Source organism: Oncorhynchus mykiss, chromosome 17 (assembly GCF_057628025.1).
Source record: "Oncorhynchus mykiss isolate SJ-2025 chromosome 17, ASM5762802v1, whole genome shotgun sequence".
In the NCBI taxonomy this organism is placed as follows: Eukaryota; Metazoa; Chordata; class Actinopteri; order Salmoniformes; family Salmonidae; genus Oncorhynchus; species Oncorhynchus mykiss.
Genome location: NC_143038.1, coordinates 22,615,565 through 22,642,799, shown reverse-complemented (window position 1 = coordinate 22,642,799; position 27,235 = coordinate 22,615,565). Strand labels below are relative to the sequence as shown.

At 43.1% G+C, this 27,235-nt stretch overlaps 2 protein-coding genes across 12 annotated transcripts in view; one reads left to right on the top strand and one right to left on the bottom strand.

Moving 5' to 3' along the window:
* raly (RALY heterogeneous nuclear ribonucleoprotein) overlaps window positions 1-27,015 on the top strand; it is a 174,798-nt gene extending 147,783 nt beyond the window's left edge. For 7 of the 11 annotated variants that reach the window (XM_090205062.1, XM_090205061.1, XM_090205059.1 and 4 more), the window contains 3 exons: window positions 14,055-14,203; window positions 14,514-14,558; window positions 26,465-27,015. In XM_090205062.1, the coding sequence (XP_090061188.1) occupies window positions 14,055-14,203; window positions 14,514-14,555 (191 nt within the window). In that variant the 3' untranslated portion in view covers window positions 14,556-14,558; window positions 26,465-27,015. The remainder of the gene's footprint in view (window positions 1-14,054; window positions 14,204-14,513; window positions 14,559-26,464) is intronic. The other 4 variants (XM_090205060.1, XM_090205058.1, XM_090205056.1 and 1 more) reach the window with 1 other exon arrangement.
* Window positions 6,963-12,379, bottom strand: LOC149975868 (uncharacterized). The gene has a single exon (XM_090205053.1). It carries the CDS (start codon window positions 12,155-12,157, stop codon window positions 10,853-10,855), a length of 1,305 nt encoding a protein of 434 aa, XP_090061179.1. The 5' UTR covers window positions 12,158-12,379; the 3' UTR covers window positions 6,963-10,852.
* Window positions 27,016-27,235: the final 220 nt, after the last annotated feature.

Here is a 27,235-nt window from a genome sequence, read left to right as displayed (position 1 = left end):
TCACTCAGACTCCCAGTCTTCGCCTGGTTAAAGCAACTGGGATGTTAGTCCATCTACCAAGGTCGGGTTTAATTTATTTGAGCTTTCTGTTAAAGTTTCTGGCAATGGTTTTATCTAAGGAAGGAAATATACAGTATCTCCTCACAAATATTTTAAATGGGAAACAATTGGGATTACATAAGTAGAGATAGGAGTCCTCCATCGGGGTCTTGAGAGGCACTAGGGCTGATTTGGTTTGATTTAATATTATAACTTGAAGCGAACCTGAAATAATTGAATCTTCAATGTGTTTCAAATCAAATTTTAATTGTTACATGTGCCCAATACAACAGGTGTAGACTTTACCATGAAATGCTTTACGAGCCCTTTCCCAACAATGCAGAGTTAAAAAGTAAAAAATTTGCTAAATAAAAAAGGAAATAGTAACAATAATGAGGCTATATGCAGTCAAAGGAATACCGGTACCGAGATGATGTGCAGGGGTTCACCTTGACTTTTTCCACATTTTGTTGTGTTACAGCCTGAATTAAAAATGGATAAAATTTATATTTATTTATTTTTTGGTCACTGGCCTACACACAATACCTCCATTACAAGTGAATAAAAAAAAAACTTTTATGGCAAGCCTGAATAAGTTCAGAAGTAAAAATATGCTTAACAAATCCCATAAATTGCATGGACTCTGCAATAAAATTGTTTAACATGATTTTTGAATCACTTTTGCATGCCACACATACAATTATCTGCAAGGTCTCTCAGTCCAGCAGTGAATTTCAAACAGATTCAACCACAATGACCAGGGAGGTATTCCAATGCCTCCATAACCTACAATCAGAAGTGCCCAGAATTTGGGCAGCACGTGGAGCAAATACAAAATAGATGATTGCTGAGTTGCGAATGTCAGTGAGAAGTAGAGACCCAGGCAGGCAAATTGCAATATTTAAAAATAAATTGTGAAAAAACTGTTTGGAAAGCAAATGGCTATTGCTGTAGAGATTACAATGAAAAGACTCCAATCGGTCTTTAAATTATGAAAATTCTCAATTTAATTGAGTGAACAGTAAGTAGCCTATTTTATTGGCACCAGCAGAGAGCATTAGCCATATCCCTGCATTCCTAGTCGATCGCCAAACATTTCTGCAAAAAAAACAACGATAAAGCCCAGGTGCACCAGATTCAGCTGCCCTGCGTGCCGGATAGGCGACGTGTTCCCATTTTTTTAACCATTTTGTGTGTCTGGCCATAGGATAAACAACATGGATTTGTGCATGAGGCAAAACAATGCAGTGTGCCATAAACTGGAAGACGGTGTCCCTTTTTGGTTAGCAGAGGAAAAGTAGAGCGGAGGGGCGTTGAGAGGCGAACCCTTAGTCTGCTGCTTTCTCCCTCCGCTGAGACTGACAATCAGATGCAGGCACCATCAGCCCAGTAAAATCAAAAAGCTAAGTATTTAAATATAGGCTCACTCAGCTGTACCTCACAAAGTAATACAATTTACCGTATCTATTGCTGGTGTGATCATATAGCAACAATGCTCTCTTTTATGAACAAGTCTTACAAATGGATACATTCTTTTGACAGCTTATCAGTGTACACCCAATATGTCCCCCCCCCCTGTTGATGATGCTTATTATGCATTATGGTTGAACCTAAAATATTACATGTAACAAAAAAATGAAATAGGATTAAATATATATGTGAAATTGAATTAAACAATAATGTATGTTGATGCTAATATTATGAAGAATATTTAATTGTTTCCATATGATAACAATAGCCTAATATATTCAATAAACAATTGTTTTTTAACAGTTTCACTTAATTCATTCTAATTAACTTAATAATTATGACACACCCCTCACTGTTGTCATTGGTTGCACTAATTGTACTGTTAATCTACATAACCTGGTTCAATAATTCACTGTCACGCCCTGATCTGTTTCACCTGTCCTTGTAATTGTCTCCACCACCTCCAGGTGTCGCTTGTTTTCCCCAGTGTATTTATCCCTGTGTTTAGTGCCAGTTCGTCTTGTATTTTTCCAAGTCAACCAGCCTTTTTCCCATTCTCCTGCTTTTTGCATTCTCTGTTTTCCTAGTCCTCCTGGTTTTGACCATTGCCTGTTTCTGGACTTTGTACCCGCCTGCCTGACCATTCTGCCTGCCTTGACCACGTGCCTGTCTGCCACTCTGTACCGCCTGGACTCTGACCCGGTTTTGAACTTTTGCCTGTCCACGACCATTCTCTTGCCTACCCCTTTGGATTAATAAACATGGTAAGACTCCAACCATCTGCCTCCTGTGTCTGCATTTGGGTCTTGCCTTGATAGTACGAACTGGCCATGACAGACCCAGCAGACTTGGACCAGCTCTGCCAAGCTGTCTCCCTGCAGGGAACCACCATTGGGAGACATCAGGAGTTGCTACAGGGCCTTTTAGTTCCTTGACAGAACGCCACGACCATGGGTTAAAGGCTATTTTAGAGCAAATCAGGGAGTTAGCTCAGACTGTCTGCCACCTCTGAAAAAACTCAATTTTTTTTCTCCCTCTAGTGAGTTTGTACAGCCTATCCCGACTCTCCGTGAACCCCGCTTACCTTCTCCAGAGCAATATTCAGGGAATCCTGGTACCTGCCTGGGTTCTTTCTCAGTGCTCGGTTATTTTTGAGCTACAGACATCTTCAGACTGATCGAAGATAGTGTATATAATTAAGCTAATGTCGGGAAGGGTGCTCTCCTGGGCTACGACAGTTTGGGAACAACAATCTGCCATTTGCAGTCATTTGGTGGAATTCATGGCAGAGATGAGAAGTTTGAGTCTCCAGTATCTGGGAGAAAGGCAGCCAGCAAACTGCTTGACTTACGTCAAAACTCCCATAGTGTGGCAGTCTACGTGGTGGACTTTCGCACCTTGGCTGCCGAGAGTGCCTGGAATCCGGCACTTTTTGATACTTTTCTGCACAGATTATCTGAGGTAAAGGATGAGCTAGCTGCTCGGGAACTTCCGCTGGACCTCAACTCTCTTATCGCCTTAACCATTAACATTGATGGACCCCTAAGTGAATGTGAGAGGTGGTCTGGTCTCGGGTACACCCGATATGGTGCGTTCACCTCGTATGGAATCCGGAAGTTTTCCGAAGGCAGCTCTTCCAAGAGGAGTCGAAGTCACCCTCCGCTCTCGTGAATCTATGATGGGTGAGTTGGATACTCCTGAGCCTGTGCAGTTGAACTAAGAACTAAGCTAAGCTCTCGGTTTGCATTTTCACTCAAAGGTTGGTGATCACTGGGCAAAAAAAAAAGTCTGTCAATGAAAATAGTCCGGATAGCCATTTCAGCAGTCTTATGGCTTTGCGTTTCAGTCCCAAACTTGGCGCCCTGGTACCATGTGGTAGCAGAGAGAACAGTCAATAACTTGTTTGGTTGGAGCCTTTTTCTGACACTGCCTGGTATAGAGGTCCTGGATGGCAGGGAGCTGTAAACACTACCCTCTGTAGCGCCTTGCGGTCGGATGCCAAGCAGTTGCCATACCAAGCCATGATGCAAGTCAAGATGCACTCAGTGGTGCAGCTGTATAACTTTTGAAGGATCTGAGGGCCCATGCCTAATCTTTTTATCCTCCTGAAGGGGAAGAGGTGTAGTGCACTCTTCGCGGCTGTGTTGTGTTTGGACCATAATAGATCCTTAGTGATGTGAACTCTGAGTAACTTGAAGATCTCGACCCGCTCCACTACAACTCCGCCGATGTGAATGGGGTGCGTGCTCGGCCCTTCGTTTCCCTTAATCTACAATCAGCTCCTTTGTCTTGCTGACTTTGAGGGAAAGGTTGTTGTCCTGGCACCACATTGCTGTCTCATAGTTGTTGGTGATCAGGTCTACCACCGTCGTGTAATCTGCAAACTCACTGATGGTGTTTTGGAGTCATGCTTGGCCACGCAGTCGTGAGTGAACATGGAATATAGGAGGGAACTAAGCACGCCCCCCTGAGGGGCCACAGTGTGGTGGATGTGTTGCCTACCCTCACCACCTAGGGGTGATCGGTCAGGAAGTCTAGGATCTAGTTGCAGAGGAAAATGTTCAGTCCCAGGGTCCCCAGCTTAGTGATGAGCTTGGAAGACGTTATGGTGCTAAACACTGAGCTGTAGTCAAATGAATGGTATGCAAATGGGGGGTCCAGGGTGTATGGAATGATGGCGATGATATGAGCCTCATTTAGAATTATGTGATTACAAGCTGCAGGTGTTGCTGGTTTTAGGTTTTCTAAATTGATTATTTGGACGAATCAGGATTAGGAGAAGGAAGGTGCTTAAACTGAGGCAGTGATTTCAAGCCCTGTGTGCAGTACTTTTTGTACCCCCGGGGAAACACTAAAGACGGTGTCACGTCCTGACCGTAGATTGCTTTGTATGTTTCTATTTTTTTGTTTGGTCAGGGTGTGATGTGGGTGGGGTGTTTGTATGTCTAGGTATGGTTCTCAATCAGGGACAGCTGTCTTTCGTTGTGTTTTCCCACTGTTAGTTGTGGGTGGTTGTTTCCTGTTTTGTGTTTTCACCTTTCAGGACTGTTTCGATTTTCATTTCTTACGTACACTTTGTTATTTGGTATTTTCGTGTTCTGTTATAATAAATAATCATGGACACTTACCACGCTCCGTTTAGGTCCGATCCTTCCTACTCTTCATCCGATGAAGACGTTGATCGTTAGACCGATCGTTCATTTTACATTTATATTTTAATTAAATTCCATGTTTCAGATTAGCATCTCCCAAACAATAAATTATATATGTATCAATATGATATGTCACTTTGTTTTTAAATTGGACATTGGAAATTTGAGATAGAATTGATGCTGCTGTGTGGTGAACAACTGAGCCAGTGACTGCGCCAGATGGCTGTGTAACGAGTGAGTTGCTGTTTGACAATAAGGCACTAGAATGTCTACAGTCAAAGTTTTTAACCTAAAAGAAGACCGAGAGACAGGAGTATGCAATAAGGAGTCGACCGGGATTGGCAAGAAGAATACCGAGTTGTCCTGAAAAGCATGGTAAGCTAACGTTACTGAGTGAGTGTCAAGCTAGCTACAGTAGCTAGCTAGCTTGTTGGTTAAATATCTAGCTAGCTCGCGGCGTTTTACAAACTGTCAGTTTTACATGTAACTAGCTAGATAATGAACTAAACTGCAATTATCATAAACCATTTTTCTAGCTACCTACAAATCAAATCACCTTTGTCACATGCCCCGAATACAAAAGGTTTAGACCTTACCATGAAATGCTTACTTACAAGCCCTTAAACAACAATGCAGTTCAAGAAAGAGTTAAGAAAACATTTACCAAATATACAAAAAATAATAAAAAGTAACAAAATAACGAGGCTATATACAAGGGGTACAAATACGAAGCAGTGTGCGGGGGTACAGGTTAGTCAAGGTAATATGTAGGTAGGGGAAAAGTGATAATAAATAGACAAACAGCGAGTAGCAGCAGTGTAAAAACAAATGGGGGGGGGTGTCAATGTAAATAGTCCAGATGGCCATTTGATTAATTGTTCAGCAGTCTTGTGGTTTGGGGTTAGAAGCTGTAAAGGAGCCTTTTTGTCCTAGACTTGGCGCTCCGGTACCGCTTGCAGTGCGGTAGCAGAGAGAACAGTCTATGACTTGGATGACTAGTTTGACAATGTTTTGGGCTTTCCTCTGACACTGCTTAGTATATAGGTCCTGGATGGCAGGAATCTTGGTCCCAGTGATGTATTGGGCTGTATTCACTACCCTCTGTAGCACCTTACGGTCAGATGCCGAGCAGTTGCCATTCCAGGAGGTGATGCAACCGGTCAGGATGCTCTTGATGGTATAGCTGTAGAACTTTGGATCTGGGGACCAATGTCAAATCTTTTCAATCTCCTGAGGTGGAAAAGGTGTTGTCATGCCCTCTTCACGACTGTCTTGGTGTGTTTGGAACATGATAATTCGTTGGTGACGTGGACAGCAAGGGACTTGAAACTCTCGACCCGCTCCACTACATCCCCGTAAATGTTAATGTGGGCCTGTTCGGCCCTCCTTTTCCTGTAGTCCATGATCAGCTCCTTTCTCTTGCTCACATTGAGAGGTTTTTGTCCTGGAACCACACCAGGTCTCTGACCTCCTCCCTATAGGCTGTCTCATTGTTGTCGGTAATCAGGCCTACCACTGTTGTGTCGTCAGCAAACTTAGTGATGGTGTTGGAGTTGTTTGGCCACGCAGTCATAGGTGAAGGAGGGGACTACGCATGTACCCCAGAGGGGCCCCAGTGTTGGAGATCAGTGTGGCAGACGGGTTGTTGCCTACCCTTACCACCTGGGGGTGACCCGTCAGGAAGTCCAGGATCCAGTTGCAGAGGGAGGAATTTACTGCCCTCCCAAGCAAAAAGGCAGTATCTGCTCCTAGAATGGAACTGAGAAAAATGGCTTCTAAGTTTAATTTTCCAGCCAAATGAATTCTAGGGTGATCATTGGAGATGTTGCCTTACTATGAGTACATTTTCTATTCATGTTAACCCTGACCTCTGACATGACCCTTAAATGGCAGTTACTGCCTTCTTCCTTGGCATGATATGTTATAAATTGCAGGGTAATACCAAAGCAAAGAGCAGTATCTGCCATTTTAATTTGTTAGTTTACTATACTTCTCATTTATGCTATTAATACAAGAGCAGTGTAATTACTGACAGTGTAACAGAGTTGAAACTGCATCCTTTGTGTGTTTTCCACTAAGATACCAGTTGCATTTACATAGAGATGTAGGTTCTGCATCAGTCACATTACATACTGTTTGACAAGCCTATGTCTTGTTATAATAATAAATGTGAAAAGCAGCACTGAAATTTGAATTACATGAAATGATTACCTGTTTTGTAATATATAATGATGGAACATGATCGAAGTAGGGTAATACAAATTATAAAAAATGACCATGAGATTGCTAATAACATTTTTTTTTTTGTATTTTTTCAAATGACAGCTTTAAGAATACATTTTAAACATATTTACATGTTCATATTCACAAGAGGACCCAAATTATATTTTGCTACAATTGATATAAAATGCTGAAAAGTTACATTTTAATTTTTAAGTAAAACTTCTTCAGTGCCCTTCCATATCACTCCTCATCCTCAGCAATGTTGTTCACAGCCAAGGCATTCCAGAACTGCCTTCGATTTGCAGGCATCAGAGGACACAGCTTGGTGATTATGTCCATCTTCTTGGACTCTTCTATCCCTCTATCCTGTGTACGTAGTGTTGAGGGTGTCTCTAGAGTGACTTTCTTAATGATGAAGTCAAGCTCTGTGAAGTCCTTTTCTTCATGGGAGACTTTGTAGAAGAGGCTTCTGGATCCACGCCTCAACTGGATCTCAGCCATCTCTGCCAGCTTTGGTGCTGCTGCCTTCTTCAGCTTGACGATGGAATGGCCAGCTTTTCATGCCAGGATGTTTTCCTTTTTCATTTCGACCACCTCCACCTTGCCTGCATTGGAAGTGGCGACCACATGGAGGAAGTCCCCGAAGTCGTACACCACACCTCCAGGTCGAGCTTTCATTTCCTGTTCCACGCCATGGTGGAAACTGTCTGCACTCATGAAGGTGTGTCCTGGCTCGAAGAAATTGAGGGCGATGTCCTCCATTAAAGTTGTCAGCATTGACAACACTCACCAGTGCTGTTAGGAGGCACCAGTTTTTATTTTGAGAAGTGCAGTTATCCACCCAATACACTGTATGCTTGACATCTCTCTCCCTCTCCAGTGCTGTTACGTAAGATGAAGTAATCTCCTCTGCCTTCCAGCTGTTCCTTCATGCCATACCACTTTCCAGTGGTAGCGACTGTCTCGTGATAGGCAACAATTCTTCTTGTGAACAATGCTGTTTTCAGACCTGGCACGCGAGGAAGCATGATGACTTTTTGCATATCAACGCTCCTCACAGACCAGTCCTCAGGCCAATCTTTGTGCAGACTTCTTATGTTCCTCATATTTTCTACATTGCATGCAGTCTGGGTTGGTGGTGGTGAATTCAGGTGCTGCATGTCTTGGCAGGCTTGGATTTCCATGGCCTCATTCTCCCGGTGCTCCATCTTCAGATGATGACCCTGCACCAAACAGAACTCGCACTCCTCCTCTCCAAGCTTCACAAAGCTGATGTTCCTTCCCTTTACCGCCTTGCGATAGGTTTCATAACCGCAGCTGGCATCTTTGTTCTTCTCCTTGTAGTCATTATGAATGAACCGAATATTGACGTCACTAGAGAGAGAGGCAATGTGGGGCATGCTCTCGTCTGTAGTGGCTGATTTGGGGATGAAAGGACTCAATGTGTTGCAGGATTGGATTCATGTTCAATTTGATCGCGGAATATTTCTTTCCCCTCTGATCCTTTGGTGGAATCAGTTTGGTGATTGACTTGCCCATCATTGTGACAATCAACCTGTCATTTTTGGGGTGGTAGCCCAATGTTGTCAGAAAAAAAACACTTTGCACGCCTGTTGATCAGAACTGCTCTGGTTTGGAAGATGGTACAGAAACGACTTGCTGCGTTGACTGTCAGCACCAACAGTGACATTTTCTTAGATTGCTGTGCCACAATGTGGAAGATCCATGTCCTCTTCTCCTTATACTTAATCTCCCAATATTTACCCATAATCTCCCAATACTTACCCATTTCACCTAACCTCAAATACTCTAAGTACATTGCCTCTTGCATTTGGGACCACATGTCTTACCCATTGGTGGAATCCTGGATTTCTTGTTTGATAGGTGTTCTGGAGTTGTGTCCACGGGCTCAGCTGCCACTTGTGCTGGAACATCCAATTCTGAAGGTGGATAATCGTCATCATCATTGGCAATTGATTACTCTTCTGATAGACTGATGTCTAAGGAGTTAGAGACCACCCACTGGTTCTCTATTTCTTCAAATAGTGTTGACACTGTGACTTCAGTTAAAGGGGGTAGATCAGGAATCTTTGTTGGAATGTGGTGCTTAAACTCAACTGAAATGAATAGAGCAAATAATCAGGGACATGCATCCTAATGATTCTATTCTGTCATGGATAATAATTAATACTGACATTTTCTGGTGTGGAAACATATGATCATAATCCTTTTCAGTTATTCTATAATATAGGATATAATCAATGTTGATTTTATCTTGTGCAAACATTATCATAATTTTCACTGTCATAACTGAGTTCATCTATTAATTTCATACCTGTTCGCAAAAAGGCTCTTACATTTTTATTTACAAATCCCCAAAAATTGCATGGATGGACATTGACAGGAATAAAACCAAGTGTTGACGTGGTTGTACTGTCCTAATACATTCTCACAGATACTAATCAGCTAGACCACAGGGATTGGTGGAAGTCATGCAAAACAGTTTTTTTTTCCGCATTCATGTAATGATGGCACTGAAGCAGACACATTGAGCACACGTTTGGCATGTCAAAGCTTGTTGTACTAATTACATATGCCACCAACAAAGGTGATGGATACAATTTGGGATTTTAACTTTCCTGACCAGGACAGTCACGCAATACTGGAATATAAAAGAAAACCAGAAACCCTGAACATGTGAGTAGATGTATTATTAAATGAGCTAGCAATGCTGTGTGTGCGTGGCTTTTGACAATTCAGTATGGGGTGCACGTCCAACTGACCGTCAGCTGGCTAGAGAATATGTGTGTGGTGTAACGTTATGGATTCAAATAGCCCATTGAATGTCAGAATACAACTATAGGGATTATATTAATTCTAGGTAAAATAGATTGAAGCTAGTATAAACTGTTGCTGATCGTCTCTTATGGGAACATGTAGCACAAATCTATTGCTTCATGCTAATGCTAGCTAGGTTTTGACGTTTTGGTAGGGGCGTGTCAGTTTCAGCTAGGTGGCTGTCACTGGCTAGAAATTGTATGTATGGTGTACTGATTCAAAGAAACCATCAGATGAAATTTCAGAATATAATTAATTATATGGCTAATAGATGTTAATATAAATACTTGCAGCCAAGGGCATGTTGAATAACTGCAGCCAAGGGCAGTAACTGCAGCCAAGGGCAGGTTGAAACCAAGCTAAAAGGCAGTAAGTTTAGTTACTGGTTACCTTGGTTTCACAGTAACTTTTTGCAGTTACTGCTAATACGACCTCCATTTTCTCCAACAAAATACAATAGAGGCAGGATACTTGTCCACATGATTAAGCATGCATTTAATGTTACAAAAATTACATTAACTCATTTTTGACCAAATGAGCAGTTACTGCCTTTTTGCTTGGGAGGGCAGTTTAGTCCCAGGGTCTTTAGCTTAGTGATGAGCTTTGTGGGCACTATGGTGTTGAACGCTGTGCTGTAGTCAATGAACAGCATTCTCACATAGGTGTTCCTTTTGTCCAGGTGGGAAAGGGCAGTGTGGATTGCGTCATTTGTGGATCTGTTAGGGTGGTATGCGAATTGGAGTGGGTCTAGGGTATCCAGGATGATGCTGTTGATGTGAGGTATGACCAGCCTTTCAAAGCACTTCATGGCTACGAACGTGGGTGGTAATCATTTAGGCTGGTTACCTTTGCTTTTTTGGGCACAAGGACTATAGTGGTCTGCTTGAAACATGTAGGTATTGCAGACGGTGAAGACACTTGCCAGTTGGTCTGCGCATGCTTTGAGTACACGTCCTGATAATCCGTCTGGCCCCGTGGCTTCGTGAATGTTTAAAGGCCTTGCTCACATCGGTTACCGAGAGCGTTATCACAGTCATCCAGAACATCTGGTGCTCTCATGCATGCTTCAGTGTTGCTTGCCTCGACGCGAGCATAAAAGGCATTTAGCTCGTCTAGCAGGCTTGCCTCACTTAGGAGCCAATAAAATGGCAGCCAAGGGAGGGTGAGGGAGAACTTTGTATGCGGAGTAAAGGTGAGAGCTTGGATTTACGTAGCGGACACATTGAAGCTTTGTGCCCCTGCTGCCGGCAGTAAAAACAGGTCAGACCCCTCCCATCAGAGCGAACTGCATGATCCCTTACCTCCCTCCCAGACACATAACCCCCAGAGTTACCTCCACCATCTCTGGCATTTCTGATGTCCCTTGTGTCTCTGAGACTCCTTGGAGCGGGTGCTGCAGGTTGTGGTGGGCCCCCTTTACGTGCATTAAGATACTGCAGTGCAAGCTTGGCCGCCATAAGCCCGTCCTTGGGCTCGTGCTCTCGGACCCAGGTTCGAATGTCGTGTGGTAGAACTTGTAGAAGTTGCTCGAGGATGATGACCTCCCCGATTTCGTCCTGTGTCTTCTCCCCCGGTCGAACCCATCGTCGGTAGAGACCCTTGAGGCGGTGGTACGTCTCTGTCGGTGACTCACCCGATGGCGTTGATGCAGCTCTGAAGCGTTGACGGTAGGTTTCCGGTGAGAGGTCAAACTTCACCAGCAGCGCTTCCTTCAAGCCCTTGTAGACATTGGCCAGCCCCTCATCCATTGCTGTGTAAGCCTCTAAGGCCTTGCCCGTGAGCAATGGGACAAGCCTGCAGGCCCACTCTACCTCAGGCCACTGCCACGTCTTAGCCATGCGCTCAAACCTCAGCAGGTAGTTTTCAATGTCCTCCCCCTGCTGGTATGAGGGCATCTTTGGCTCCTTCCTCAGGAATGCTGGAAGATGGACGTTAACACTGCTGGACTGGTTTCCTGGTGCTGGCCTCATTACTGCTTGGGGTGCCTGCTGTGGAGTTGAAGTCCCTGCTGCATCGAGCCTTTGTCGTCCTGGTGTTGGAAGACCCAATCTTGGGCTCTCACTGACGAGTTCCGCCTGGTGGGGAGCGGTGAGGATAGATTGGCGTAGGCCACGTAACTCCTGCTTGAGGTCTTCGTCCCTCCTCTCAAGGCAGGTGAAAAGTTGCTGAAAAAGGGTTACCATGGTTGGGTGTGGTTCTGGTCCCCCAACTGCTCCTTCAGTCAGCAGCTCACCCAGTTCTGGTTGTCTTTGGCCCCGCGGTCGGGCTCCTAGTTTCTCATACTTTACCTCTTCTTCTCCAGACGATTCCATGGTATTCCACCCCGGTTCAACTTCAGGTACCTTTTCTGACAGTTGCTGCTGTTGCTGAGAACGCAATCCTGTACGCATTCCTTTACCTCTCTTGTTGGAATTCACTGATTTGCGGTACGCCATCCCACCACTGCCACCATATGTCACGTAGAGTAGGCCAGAAGGCTAAACTGGATAACCTAACCTCTATCAAAATAAAAAGATGGCGGATCCGCAAAAGTTCTTCTGTGCAAAGGTGTTTATTTACAAGTGATTCCGGAACAAAAAACAACAGTACTGCCATCAACGTCTACCTTATGGGACAGCTTAAAAACAATGCTGCCCCATCCACAGCTCAATCCAAAAAAAAAATGCCTCCTTAGAGACTGGAGAGAGGCTCCTTTTGTAGGGCTAGCCCCTCCCCTCAGAACAATTAACCCTAATTAATTAATCAATTAACAATACAAACCTACATTTTCCATGAACTAAACATACTAAAGGATATACATTGCAACACGGTTTTAAACAATATCACAACATAACATTTACAACATTACATCACTACTGACTATCTTTCAATATGCCCATATGCATTAATGAGCCATTTGGGACAGGCACTATAAAGCCAACCCAATTCCCTTAGCTCGGGTCCTTTTCCAGCATACCCGGAAGCCACAGAGATGGAGAGAGAGGAACGGAACAAACAAACAATGCGCTCATCCACAACATTGATAAGTATAATAATTATTGTATCTCTCAAATATAAACATTGACAAGTGTGAAATGCCTGCACCAAGACAGAAGTTAATTTGTGTGTCGACCCACATTGTTAACTTATGGTATAATGGCGCAGGGAGGAGTGATGAATATGTGTGTGCGTTAAAGAACCAAATGCTGCCTGCGGCCAGTGACGGACTTCTACCTCAGAAATACATTTGATTTGATTTGAACTGTTTCAATCTCCAATGCGTCAATAAACAGGCAGGGGAACGAAGTAGTTCGACAAAAAGTGTTCAAAAGTCAGTAACTAGTCTTTAAAATATAGCTAGCAATTATACAACTAGTTCTTTTTTTTAACCTAGCTACAGTCCACTTAGGTGAACTCAACTCAGACTGTTGGTGGAAATTAGCATTAGATAGTTTCCCCCAGCAGTTTCAATCTAGCAAACTAGTTAACACTGCCACTGACGTTTGATTTTGTAACTTTAAAAAAATCAGCTATGTCCTGTTCTTTCCCTGACTTTTACTAAATGTTTATTTTACACTGCTCATTTTGTCTGAATTTTTAAATCGCAAACAAAAAATGTAGAGCCTTTTTTTAAACCAGTTTTCACACCTATTCCCAACCTAACCCAAACAAATGGACTCACTGACAGCATTGCAAATGCTGCAGAATTTAGATGAGTTGGAGTTGGGTGGAGGATCGGACGGACGGATTGAGCTTGTTAAGGTGTTAAGAGCCACCATGTTCCCGCAGGTGAATTGTGAATGGACCAGCAGCACCAGTGTGACAGAAAGAAATCTATTCAGTCATGTTTGTTTCCTCATCAGCTAGCTAGCAAAGAACTGGCTAACTTTACCAGTATATTCAAACATTTGGGGGCACAGAAAGTAAAAGGGATAGCTTCTTCAGGAGAGCAATAATCATAGCAATGAACGAATGACAGATCTCTAGAATGTTGTCATCACAAACGTGACACATAAAGAGACTGTACAATTTTCAATGTAATGTGTTCTCTAGAAAGGAAAATTGTACTTTTATATAATATAGAAACCTAATATTCCATAAATGAGGGATTTGTATCAACATTTTAGCTTTTAATAATAAACAAATGTATTTACATGATTACATATTTGTTTATAGGGCACAACATGTACTTCAGAAGTAGCTGGAAATCTCATAGGCTATATCTCAATCGATTTAAACAATATATATTTTCTTGTGTTTCAAGATGTTGTGTTTTACTTTAAAAAGGGTAAGAGCAATGTAAATGTAGAGCCGTGTGTGTGTGTGTGTGTGTGTGTGTGTGTGTGTGTGTAGAGCTACGGAAGTCGGAGGACAACAAGAGTGAGGCGTTTCAGGACGAGTCATGCTCAGACACAGAGGAGCTGGTAGACGAGCCCCATAACAGTGATGTGGAGGATGGGGAGGAGGACGTCACACAGAATGAGTGTGAAGATGACGACATGGTCAGATTGTGTGTTTGTGCTTGCAAGAATGTGTGCTTGAAGCCTGTATTGATGTGGGGTGTGTGTGCATGTGCAAGCATATTTACAAGGGTGGGGGTTAGTGTGTTTGTGTGGCCGTGCGTATGTACCTTTGTGTGGCCGTGCGTGAAGGTATTTGAGGTCACATATGACATGTGTGTGTGTGTTTTGGCTTTTGCACGGTATTGTACTGGCATCACACACTGTCTGAACTAATGTTTGCTCAACCATAAGTTATATTGCATGATATTACATTCAATTCCCTCACATTTCTCCTCACGTCATTTCACAGGAAAACAACCACCTATCAGAAATGGACTCCAACCTGCAATAAAAGGCAAGTTGTTCTGAATGTCAAAATACTCAAGTGAAGCAAAGAAACTTTCGATTGACACTAATTACTTGAAATGTGCATGGCCACCGGGCATTTGTATGAGACAATAGGTCAGAACAGAACTACTCTGATGCACATTCATAGCTGTGCTTTTGAAAGACAGCCTGGTCCAAATAGCATGGCAGCTAGTCAATCATTATATAAAAAGTTGGTAAAGTGCTTTATTGACTTGAATGTAGGAACATTAATAAATGCTAGAGCACTCACATGGATAACGTCTGGGTAGCTTGCTAGCTAAGTAGATCGAGTAAGCAATTGCGGTCTTCTATGTTGAGTAGATACAAGGACTTGACTTGGATGTCCATCCGAAAGTATTTTTCTTGGTATATTTCCAAGAGCGACTGTGAGTACCAAAACATGAATATTGTAGCACAATATTCGCGCAACAGGACCATCCCAGATTAAATTGACCAAATCACCCATGTACTGTAGTAAATGTTAACAACAAATCTGTCTTACTTGGCTCTAAGCTAAAATGTCAGTTACAGATATCTAGTGGGAAATTGCTCACATTGAACTTGAAACAGTTGGTAAAAGTTATCAAAATGAGGGAAATTATCCCGATTGTTTTCTCTAATCTGGTGTTCAAGGTTAAATGGCTCAACTTCTCTCACGTTTAGACCTCCTCAGCCACTGCGATATTGCAAGGCTTTCAGAAAACAAACACGCCATAGTGTCAGGAATCTGTTTCTGATTCCACTGTGATCACATTTCCCCATTTCTCCTCCTGAGCAAACACAGAGTGAGGCCCAGGAGACCCAAGCCAAATTAACACAGCGCCAGACACCAATTTCCCCGGTTCGTCACGCTGCCTCCGACCGACAAGTGTTTATTTATAAGTTGACGCTCACAGAGAGGGTTTGCATTGGAGACTGAATCGGGCTCATGAGGAAGGTCGTTTTAATACAGTAGGCTGCAGATATTCACATCTGAGCCTGCATTGAAATAAAATGAGAACATACACTCAACGGACAGTAAACCCATCTAGTCTGAATTATTCGGGGCATGGACACATTGCTCAATTGGTATCAAGGGACACAACTTGTGCCAGGAAAACATTACCCCAACCAGCCTGTACCGTTGACACCAGGAAGGATAGGGCCTGACTCTGCCGTCAGCATAACAAAACAGGAACCGTGATTCGTCAAACCAGGCAATGTTTTTCCTCTCCTCAATTGTCCAGTGTTCGTGATTGCGTGCACACTGGAGTCGCTTCTTCTTGTTTTTAGCTGATAGGAGTGGAAACTTGGTGTGGTTGTCTGCTGCAATAACAGAGTTGTGCTTTACGATATGTCGTTATGCACACCACCGTTGTAATGCACCATTATGCCTTGTTTGTGGCCCGCCTTTTAGCTTACATGATTCTTGCTATTCTCAGTCGACCTCTCATCAACGAGCTACAACGACACTGCTGCTGTTTGTCGCACCATTCTCGGTAAACACTAGACATTGTCGTGCGGTGAAAAGCCCAGGTAACCAGCTATTTCTGAGATACTGGAATCGGCTCTTGAACTGCACTGTTGGTTAAGGGCTTGTTAGTAAGCATTTCACGGTAAGGTTTACACTTGTTGTTGTATTTGATACCAATCATACCACTCTCAAAGTCGCTTAGGTCACTTGTTTTGCCCATTCTAACGTTCAGTTGAACAGTAACCGAATGCCTAGATGCCTGTCTGCAAGCCACTGCCACGTGACTCACTGTCTGTAGAAGAGAGCCATTTTGAATGGGGTTGTGTACCAAATAAACTGGCCACTGAGTGTATATCACTTCACCAAAAGGGTGCTTCAACTGTCCCCATAGGTTAACCCTTTTGGGTTCCAGGTGGAAGCCTCCTTAAAAGGTTCTAACTGGAACCAAAAATGGTTCTTATGGGGACAGCCGAAGAACCCTTTTATGTTCTGGATGGCACCTTTTTTTTCTAAGAGTGTATGTGAGCCACAGCACTGCTAATTTTTCATCCTTACCTTCTAATCAGGGACTGAGTGAATGGACTGAAATCAAACTCTTTGAGGCGGAGGGCAACAGAGCATGGCAGGCCTGCTCTACCTACGTAATGGTAGGGGGAACACTAGTATTGGGGACCTCAAGGCCCGTGTTTGAATTTTCTTGGAGTGGGCGTTTTCCCAAAGCCTACTTTGTTCCATCTATACGCATACAGGAAAGGCTAATAATGTTTAAAACCTGCATATATTAATGCCTTAGTGTGTTGCACAGGTGAATGCTACAGTTCTTATTATTCAAAACTAAAGCGAATGTACTGTGAAGGAAGCCTAGCTGGATTTCACACCGTACTGATGGCATACTGTGTTGAACCACTGTCTTATCATGTGTGTTCCTTTGCCTCAGTTTTGAGTATTAGTCCCATAAAGTATGACTTTGTTACCATTTAACCCTAGAGGTAATTCACCCTTCATTGTTGAGACAAATATTGCCAAAATCTATTGCTCATAGAATAAAAAAGGCCCTACCAGACAGTATTCATCACGATCAGAAGGGATTCTTAAAAGGAAGATTGTTTCATAGACTCACTATAGAATTGTAATTGATTATTACTAGTAATAATGGAAAACTTGCAAAATGCAGGGAAAACGGGTATAATCTTTGTAGCTTTGACAGCATTTGATACAGTACATCTAGAATCTCTCATAAGATTGGTAAAAGTTGCATACAACACACTCACTTCTCAGAGAACTTTGAATTGTAAAGAGGCATAAAACAAGGTTTCCCTATATCACCATACCCTATTTATTATGGCTATTGAACTGTTAACATTAGATCGGTGTCACGGCTGCTGGAGGAGGACCAAGCTGCAGCGTGGTGAGCGTACATATTCTTTATTTAAGATGATGCCGACACAAACAAACCGTGAAAGGCTGTGTCCTAAACAAAGTCAACTTCCACCACCAAGAAAAGAGGGAAAAAGGGCTACCTAAGTATGTTTCCCAATCAGAGACAACAATAGACAGCTGTCCCTGATTGAGAACCATACCCGGCCAAAACATAGAAACACCAAATCATAGAAAATGAAACAGAGTGCCCACCCCAAATCACACCCTGACCAAACCAAATAGAGACATTAAAAGGCTCTCTACGGTCAGAGCGTGACAGTACCCCCCCCCCCCCAAAGGTGCGGACTCCGGACGCAAAACCTGAACCTGTAGGGGAGGGTCTGGGTGGGCATCCAGCCGTGGTGGCGGCTCAGGTGCGGGATGCAGACCCCGCTCCACCTCTGGCTCACCCGCTTTGGTGACGCCATGGACTGGAGGCCGTCTCGCCGCTGCGGGCGCCGGACTGGAGGCCGTCTCGTCGCTGGGGGCGCCGTGTCATGGATCGTCGCTGGAGGCGCCGTGACATGGATCATCGCTGGAGTGGAGAGACACACAGGAGGCCTGCCTCGGTGTAGGCACAGGACTCACCAGGCTGGGGAGACATACAGAGAGGATTAGTTCTTGGCCGAGGCACAGGACTCACCAGGCTGGGGAGACAGACAGGAGGCCTTGTCCTTGGCCGAGAAACCGGATACACTGGGCCGTGGAGGCGCACTGGAGGTCTCGAGCTAAGAGCCTGCACAATCCGTCCTGGCTGGATGGTGACTTTGGCCCGACACGTGCGGGGCGCAGGCCGCACTGGGCTGTGCAGACGCACTGGAGACACAGTGCGCAGAGCAGGCGCAGGATATCCTGGGCCGTAGAGACGTACTGGAGGTCTGGAGAGCAGGGCTGGCACAATCCGTCCTGGCTGGATGCTCACCCTAGCCCGGCAGATGCGGGGAGCTGGGATGTAGCGCACCGGGCTAAGAACACGTACTGGAGACCGCATAAGACGGTGCCTGACCAGTACGATGCCCGCCACGGTAAGCACGGGGAGTTGGCTCAGGTCTCCAACCTGACCCTGCCACACTCCCCGTGTGCCCCCCCAAAACAATTTTTTGGGGCTGCTCTCGGGCTTCCTTGCCAGCTGTGTTCCCTCATAACGACGCCTCTCAGCTTTAGCTACTTCCAGTTCCTCCCATGGACAGCGATACTCCCCAGCCTGCCTCCAGGGTCATTTCCCATCCAGAATCTCTTCCCATGTCCAGGAGTCCTGACCACGCTGCTTGGTCCCTTTGTGGTGGGAAGTTCTGTCGCGGCTGTTGAAGGAGGAGGACCAAGATGCAGCGTGGTGAGCGTACATATTCTTTATTTAAGACGATGCCGACAAAAACAATAAACACTACAAACAAACCGTGAAGCTAAAGGCTATGTTCCCTAAACAAAGTCAACTTCCACCATAAAGAAAGGAGGGAAAAAGGGCTACCTAAGTATGGTTCCCAATCAGAGACGACAGCTGTCCCTGATTGAGAACCATACCCGACCAAAACATAGAAACACCAAATCATAGAAAACGAAACAGAATGCCCACCCCAAATCACACCCTGACCAAATCAAATAGAGACATTGTCACGCCCTGACCGTATAGAGCCTTTCAATCAGATTGTTAAAGCTAACACAAAATGAAAGGATTAGAGACAAAAGTATCAATGTATGCCGATGATTCAAGTTCGAGTCCTCAGTCTTCAACCTTGAAGAACCTCATTGAGTACCTGGATAATTTCTCCTGTTTCTCTCAACTAAAACCCAACTATGATAAGTGTACTACTATATTACAGATTGGGTCTCTAAAAGATTCAAACTTTAAATTGCCATGTGGTCTCCTGATTAACTGGGCAGATGAAGTACTTGGTGTACATACCCCAGAGAAGTTTAGCGATCTTACAAATATGATCTTTTATCAAAAACTTAGCAACAGAGTCTCAAAACCTTAAAGGGAAACACCTATCCATTTACGGGAAGGTGATATCACAGTTTAAATATTTATTCAGGGCTCTACAGACTCTAGGGAGAATCCTTTTTCAAATCATGCGCAATTTAAAAAAATATATATTTGGAATGGAAAACAAGTATATTTATATAATAAGGCATTAAACCACTCTTAAAAGCCTTCATTGTTTCTAGCAAGCTACTAAGAGAGGCCCATCCACACTCTCTTAGAAAAAAGGGTTCCAAAAGGGTTCTTTGGCTGTCCCTGAAGTAGAAAACATTTTTGGTTCCATGTAGAACCCTCTATGTAAAGGCTCCTACATGGAACCCATAAAGCTTCTACCTGGAACCAAACGGGGTTCTTCAAAGGGTTCTCCAATGGGACAGCCGAATAACCATTTTAAGTTCTAGATAGCATAAGAACGGTAAAAGTATGTCACAAGTGTGTATGGGTTAATACAGTAGATGTAGACCAAACAAACACTATACAAAACACAGGGTTGATACCAAAACAAAAAGAGTGAGGAGTACCTCATAACACAAGTGCACAATGATACCACATGGGATGAGACCCGTAATCATCTGCGCAATACATGCAAAAGCCAAAACACAGCACAGATACTCACACGACCAACGGACATTGGAACAATAATTGACACCCCAATTGTGAACCAAAGGGCACATTTATACAATTACAATCAGGGGAGTATATGGGAACCAGGTGTGCTTAATGACACAGTTCCTAGAGACCGGGACACACCGAAACTGGTGCACGGAATGAGCAAATCCGTGACATTCCAAGGAGCAAAGCTGTCATCAAGGCAAAGATTGGTTACTTTGAAGAATTGTTTAACACTTTTTTGCTTACTACATGATTCCATGTGTTATTTCATAGTTGTGTCAGTATTCGAGCATTTGAGCTAGCCACACGTTTCTTTCACAGAAACATTTTGCACAAACACAGTCCTTACAAAGTTATGCCCTGAATGTAACCAGTTTGATTTTGGATGCAATGTTCAGACATTCACACAAGTCACTACAGCATACACAATCATCCAAACCGGAAAATGTAGGCTACATTAGTCCTAGTGCTAACTGGGGAAAGATTGACATAACACAAGCATATCATATTTCGATAACTCTTGGCTGTCAGAAACCACAAAATAAATTAGCTGAAAGCAATTGCTATTTCTAATTCATCACATCACGGGTGAGCTCACCATTGATAAAAGTAATTGAGTTAAACACTTCTTAGAAATCAAAAGTAATCTGACGATGGGTAGTTTGTGCGCGCCGCAATGTTTCATTTCTTTTCAAGTCAACCAAAGATAAGAGACAAGATGAGTTTGGTCTGTTTGCTGAATGCATGTTGAAGGGGTTGTGTCATCTTCCGGAAGTTTACCCTTCACCTCATTATAACATATTTGGTCTGACAGATGTTTACATGACAACAAGAATGCAGTGTATAAGATCAACAAACATGGTGTCACACATAGCTTAGCATTAGCTCATTATTAACAGTATAACCTTCAAAAAAGCATTTTACACACATCATAGGTGTCCATTAATCTATGCAATAATTGGAATGCATTACTCGTCACCAGTACTTGAAAACATTTAAATACAATATAAAGACAGAGTGCTACAGTAGAAATGACAACACAATATACAGGAACGCACACATGCCCAAAGTTATTATTTGTAAGGAAAACAACAAGGCAGGCAATGCGAGCGCCAATTAGAAAAAAGTGCCAATTTGTGCAAGACTGAGCAAATGTCTGCATACCTGATCTGTGGAAACACTGGTTTAGTACTCGGGCTCTCCTCGAAGAGAGAAGTTTGTCCGGCTCAGTAAAGCCTCAAACATAAATTGTACGCAAGACTGAAATGGGCTACTTATGTGAATTAATGAGGCGGAACACACCTAAATTCAAACTGAAAAATGAAACTTGTTAGAAAATTATTTGAAATTGACCTGTTGAAACAGGCTATAGATAATTAGCAGGCAGCGTGTGTTAACTGTCCTGTTGTGTAACAATCACATTTTGGAACAGTGCATTCTGACATCACTTGCATAAAACTCACACTGGGGCAACAGTTAGAAAAATGTGGAATTCACGTGTAAACAGGTTAAGAATGATGATGGGGCCTCACGAGTGGCGCAGTGGTCTAAGGCACTGCATCACAGTTGCTAGCTGTGCCACTAGAGATCCTGGTTCGAGTCCAAGCTCTGTTGCAGCCGACCATAACTGGGAAACCCATGGGGCAGCGCATGATTGGCTCAACGTCGTCTGGGTTAGGTGAGTGTATGGCCGGCAGGATTGTCCTTGTCCCATCGCACTCTAGCGACTCCTGTGGCGGGCCGGGCGCATGCACGCTGACAAGGTTGCCAGTTATACCTGACACATTGGTGTGGCTGGCTTCTGGGTTAAGCGGGCATTGTGTCAAGAAGCAGTGCGGCTTGGTTGGGTTGTTTCGGAGGACGCATGAATCTTGACTGTCGCCTCTCCCGAATCCATATGGGAGTTGCAGAGATGAGACAAGACTAACTACCAATTGGATACCACAAAATTAGGAAGAAAAAGGAAGAAAAGTAAAACAATTCATTATTATTTTTAAAGAATGTGTTCTTTGATGCTGCAGAAATGCTGCAGAAATGTTTTGGTACCCGTCGCCAGATCTGTGCCCCAACACACTTCTGTCACGGAGCTCTACAAACAATTCCTTCGACCTCATGGCTTGTTTTTTTTTTTTTGCTCTGACATGCACTGTCAACTGTGGGGCCTTATGTAGACCGGTATGTTCCTTTCCAAATCATGTCCAATCAATTAAATTTACCACAGGTGGACTCCAATCAAGTTGTAAAAAACGGCTCAAGGATGATCAATGGAAACAGGATGCACCTGTGCTCAATTTCGAGTCTCGTAGCAAAGGGTCTGAATACTTATGTTAATAAAGTATTGTTTTTTACTGTCATGTTTACTCCCCCTCCCCCCTCGAAATGACGTCACCAGTTGTCTCATCATTACACACACCTGCCACCATCATTACGTGCACCTGCGCCTCATGACACTCACCTGAACTCCACCTTCCTTATTACCGCCCCGATATCTTGGTTCTTTCCTCAGGCGTTATTGACTCCGCTTCATGTCTATACACTTTCCGTGTTTCTTGTTTTCTACTATGTTCTATTTACTATTAAATTTGCCCTCCCTGTACTTGCTTCCCGACTCCCAGCGTACACAGTACATATACACTACCGTTCAAAAGTTTGGGGTCACTTAGAAATGTCCTTGTTTTTGAAAGAAAAGCACATTTTTTGTTAATTTCAAATGACATCAAATTGATCAGAAATACAGTGTAGACATTGTTAATGACTATTGTAGCTGGAAACGGCTGATTACCACAAACAGTTGAATTTGGAAGTTTACATACACCTTAGGCAAATACATTTAAACTCAGATTCACAATTCCTGACATTTACTCCTGGTAAAAATTCCCTGTCTTAGGTCAGTTAGGATCACCATTTTATTTTAAGAATGTGAAATGTTAGAATAAAAGTTGCCACAACTTTGGAAGTATGCCTGGGGTCATTGTCCATTTGGAAGACCAATTTGCGACCAAGTTTTAACTTCCTGACATATATATCCACATAATTTTCCCTCCTGATGATGCCATCTATTTTGTGAAGTGCACCAGTCCCTCAAGCAGCAAAGCACCCCCACAACATAATGCTGCCACCCCAATGCTTCATGGTTGGGATGGTGTTCTTCGGCTTGCAAGCCTCCCCCTTTTTCCTCCAAACATAATTATGGTCATTATGGCCAAACAGTTCTATTGTTGTTTCATCAGACCAGAGGAAATTTCTCCAAAAGTACGATCTTTGTCCCCATGTGCAGTTGCAAACCGTAGTCTGTCTTTTTTTGTGGCGGTTTTGGAGCAGTGGCTTCTTCCTTGCTGAGCGGCCTTTCAGGTGATGTTGATATAGGACTCGTTTTACTGTGGATATAGATACTTTTGTACCTGTTTCCTCCAGCATCTTCACAAGGTCCTTTGCTGTTGTTCTGTGATTGATTTGTACTTTTTCGCACCAAAGTACCTTCATCTCTAGGAGACAACGTGTCTCCTTCCTGAGTGGACCGATGGTGTTTATACATGCGTACTATTGTTTGTGCAGATGAACGTGGTACCTTCAGGCGTTTGGAAATTGCTCCCAAGGATGAACCAGACTTGTGGAGGTCTTGGCAGATTTATTTTGATTTTCCCATGATGTCAAGCAAATAGGCACTGAGTTTGAAGGTAGGCCTTGAAAAACATCCACATGTACACCTCTGACTCAAGTTATGTCAATTAGCCTATCAAAGGCTTCTAAAAAGCCATGCCATCATTTTCTGGAATTTACCAAGCTGTTTAAAGACACAGTCAACTTAGTGTATGTAAACTTCTGACCCACTGGAATTGTGATACAGTGAAATAATCTGTCTAAACAATTGTTGGAAAAATGACTTGTACAAAACAGACTTGCCAAAACTATAGTTTGTTAACAAGAAATGTGTGTAGTGGTTGAAAAACAAGTATTTTTTAAATTTGATTAAAATAAAAAAAAACATGTCACACCTTTTCTCCCCAATTTCGTGGTATCCAGTAGTTAGTCTTGTCTCATCTCACTGCTGCCACTCCCGTACGGACTCGGGAGAGGCAAAGGTCGAGAGCCATGCGTCCTCCGAAACACAACTGCACTGCTTCTCGACACAATGCCCATCCAACTTGGAAGCCAGCCGCACCAATGTTGTCGGAGGAAACACATTACACCTGGCGTCAGCGTGCATGCGCCCGGCCCGCCACAGGAGTCACTAGTGCGCGATGAGACAAGGATATCCCTGCTGGCCAATTGTGTGCCGGTCCATGGGCCTCCAAGTCGCAGCCGGCTGCGACAGAGCCTGGACTCGAACCCAGAATCTCTAGTGGCACAGCTAGCACTGCAATGCAGTGCCTTAGACCACTGCGCCACCCGGGAGGCCGAAAAAGTAGTTTTAATGACTCCAACCTAAGTGTGTGTAAACCTCTGACTTCAAATGTAGGTGTACAGGTGCCCATTATTAGCAACCATCACTCCTGTGTTCCAATGGAACGTTGTGTTAGCTAATCCAAGTTTATCATTTTAAAAGGATAATTGATCATTAGAAAACCCTTTTGCAATTATGTTAGCACAGCTGATAACTGGCCTTCTTTAGACAAGTTGAGCATCAGCATTTATGGGTTCAATTACAGGCTCAAAATAGCCAGAAACAAAGTTATTTCTTCTAAAACTCGTTAGGCTATTCCATGCGAGAAATTGGCAAGAAACTGAAGATCTCGTACAATGCTGTGTACTACTCCCTTCACAGAACAGCGCAAACTGGCCCTAACCACAGTAGAAGGAGTGGGAGGCCCTGGTGCACAACTGAGCAAGGGGACAAAGTACGTTAGTGTCTAGTTTGAGAACAGACACCTCACAAGTCCTCAACTGGCAGCTTCATTAACCTCCAGGCTGTGTAAGGGCTATTTGACCAAGAAGGAGAGTGATGGAGTGCTGCATCAGATGACCTGGCCTCCACAATCACCCGACCTCAACCCAATTAAGATGGTTTGGGATGAGTTGGACTGCAGAGTGAAGGAAAAGCAGCCAATAAGTGCTCCACAAATGTGGGAACTCCTTCAAGACTGTTGGAAAAGCATTCCAGGTGAAGCTGGTTGAGAGAATGCCATGAGTGTACAAAGACGTCATCAAGGCAAAGTGTGACTACTTCGAAGGATCTAAAATATATTTTGATTTGTTTAACACATGATTCCATGTCTTATTTCATAGTTTTGAAGTCTTCACTATTATTCCTAAATGTAGAAAATAGTAAAAAAATAAAGAAAAACCCTTGAATGAGTAGGTGTGTCTAAACTTTTGACTGGTACTGTATATACACACATTCACACAGTGTATGGAGGTGTATGCTCAATACAAAATTATAACTCATCACCTCTGTGCCTCAACATTGGAAGATAATTACTTAAAGAATAAATGTAATAGTTAGTCTGACTGCTACCCAATGAAATTATAAATATTATATTCTACAATAAAATAAGACTCCAAGCTGACACAATCCATTATTTAGCATTCATTCCTATTGGGTTGAAAATAATCTGAAACACAACCAAAACAAACAGGAAATGCATCCAACAAATTAGTAGTCACAAGTTTGATGTAGTTTGTGTGCTATGACTATGGGACAAAATACTTAACTTTAACTACTTTAATACAAATAATTTAATTTGTCCCATAAAATGTGAGGACTAGGTACACAAAGTGCTATATATTTCAAAATGGTTCACCCTATATGGATGAAAATACCCTGAAATTAAAGCTGATAGTCTGCACTAACCTCAGTCATTGTAGCATTTCAAATCCAGAGTCCCCCCCCAAAAAACAAAAATCCCAATACTTTGAGCTAACTGTATCTGTCGCAGTATTGTTGTCCATTTGTTTACTCCAATTATATATATATATATATATATATGTTTTTATTAACCCTACAGGCCCCAGAATCAGCAGTGACTGGCCGGTGATGGGCATGCCCCCACAGAGTAAATTCCCAGACCATACCTAAATGATTATTGCACTGTCGGTCAATTCTTGCTGTTCAGTTCCATAAGCTGGTGCTGTCTTACCAGGAAGATGCACACACAAAAAAAAATCCACTCTTACATTCTTTGTGTCCAACATGACTAAAATATTTGTTTGATGGAAACATTAATGTGAAAGTAAAGATGACAATGGATCTCTCTATTCTCGCTTGGCTGTGGGCTGGATTTTTTCCTCCTTTTGTTTGTCTCTGAAGTAAGGGGGAAATAGTTCATGTTAGCTATTCAGCTTTAAAAGCAATTGAGGGAAAATAAAACCACATGTGAGGTTTGACAGTAATCCAGCCAAGAGGTTTTTCTTTTTTTGGTTTTAGCATGCTCTGGTGCTCTCCCTGTTCGCAGACACATCTTAATACTGCTTTCCTTTTCTTGTCCAGTCAGCGGGGAGAAAAAAAAAGATTGTCGACTGGAAACTGTTTTAGTACCACAGACTCCACAGGAAGACACTCAAACCATAGGGTGCCGTCAAAACCCGCAACACCGGCCACAGATGAGACGGACAGACTCACAGCTCCACTGTTAAGCAGAGAGGGGGAGCCTCTCTCTTCAAACTGAGAACTCACAGAACGCCACTACACCTCCAAATGACACCACCAGACAATTAATACAGGAATCAAGGACCTGTAAAATTGTTCTATAACTGTCCAAAACAAACGGAACAGGTCAAACTGAGGAATGCTACTAGCTAAGGAAAGGAATTACGTTTTTATACTGTATGCTACAGAACCTTCGAATCACTCCTTGTCCAGTCTCCATCCTGCCCCTGTTCTTCCTTCCTCAGTCTTTTCACAATGTTCCTGTTGTCTTATTTATACGCTGATCTCAAATAGATCAAACTTATTTTTAATGACTGTGCATATTCTTCTGCTTGCATTCTAGAGGCTGCAAGAGATCTTTACAGATGTAAATAAACTATGTTAACTTGTGACTTGGACTTGTGCTTTCACTGCAGGTACACATATCCTTTCGAAAATCTATGCAGAACTGCAGAACCTGGCAGGGTTTTCATGAAAAAGGGAGACCGAGTAAAGCAAGTAACTTTACATTAAAGAAAATAATTAACGTTTCTGGTCTGTGAGTTTACCACTGGGTTAATTCAAGTTAACAGGTCAGTAGTATTCCAAGCAGGCAATATTTGGCACAGAACG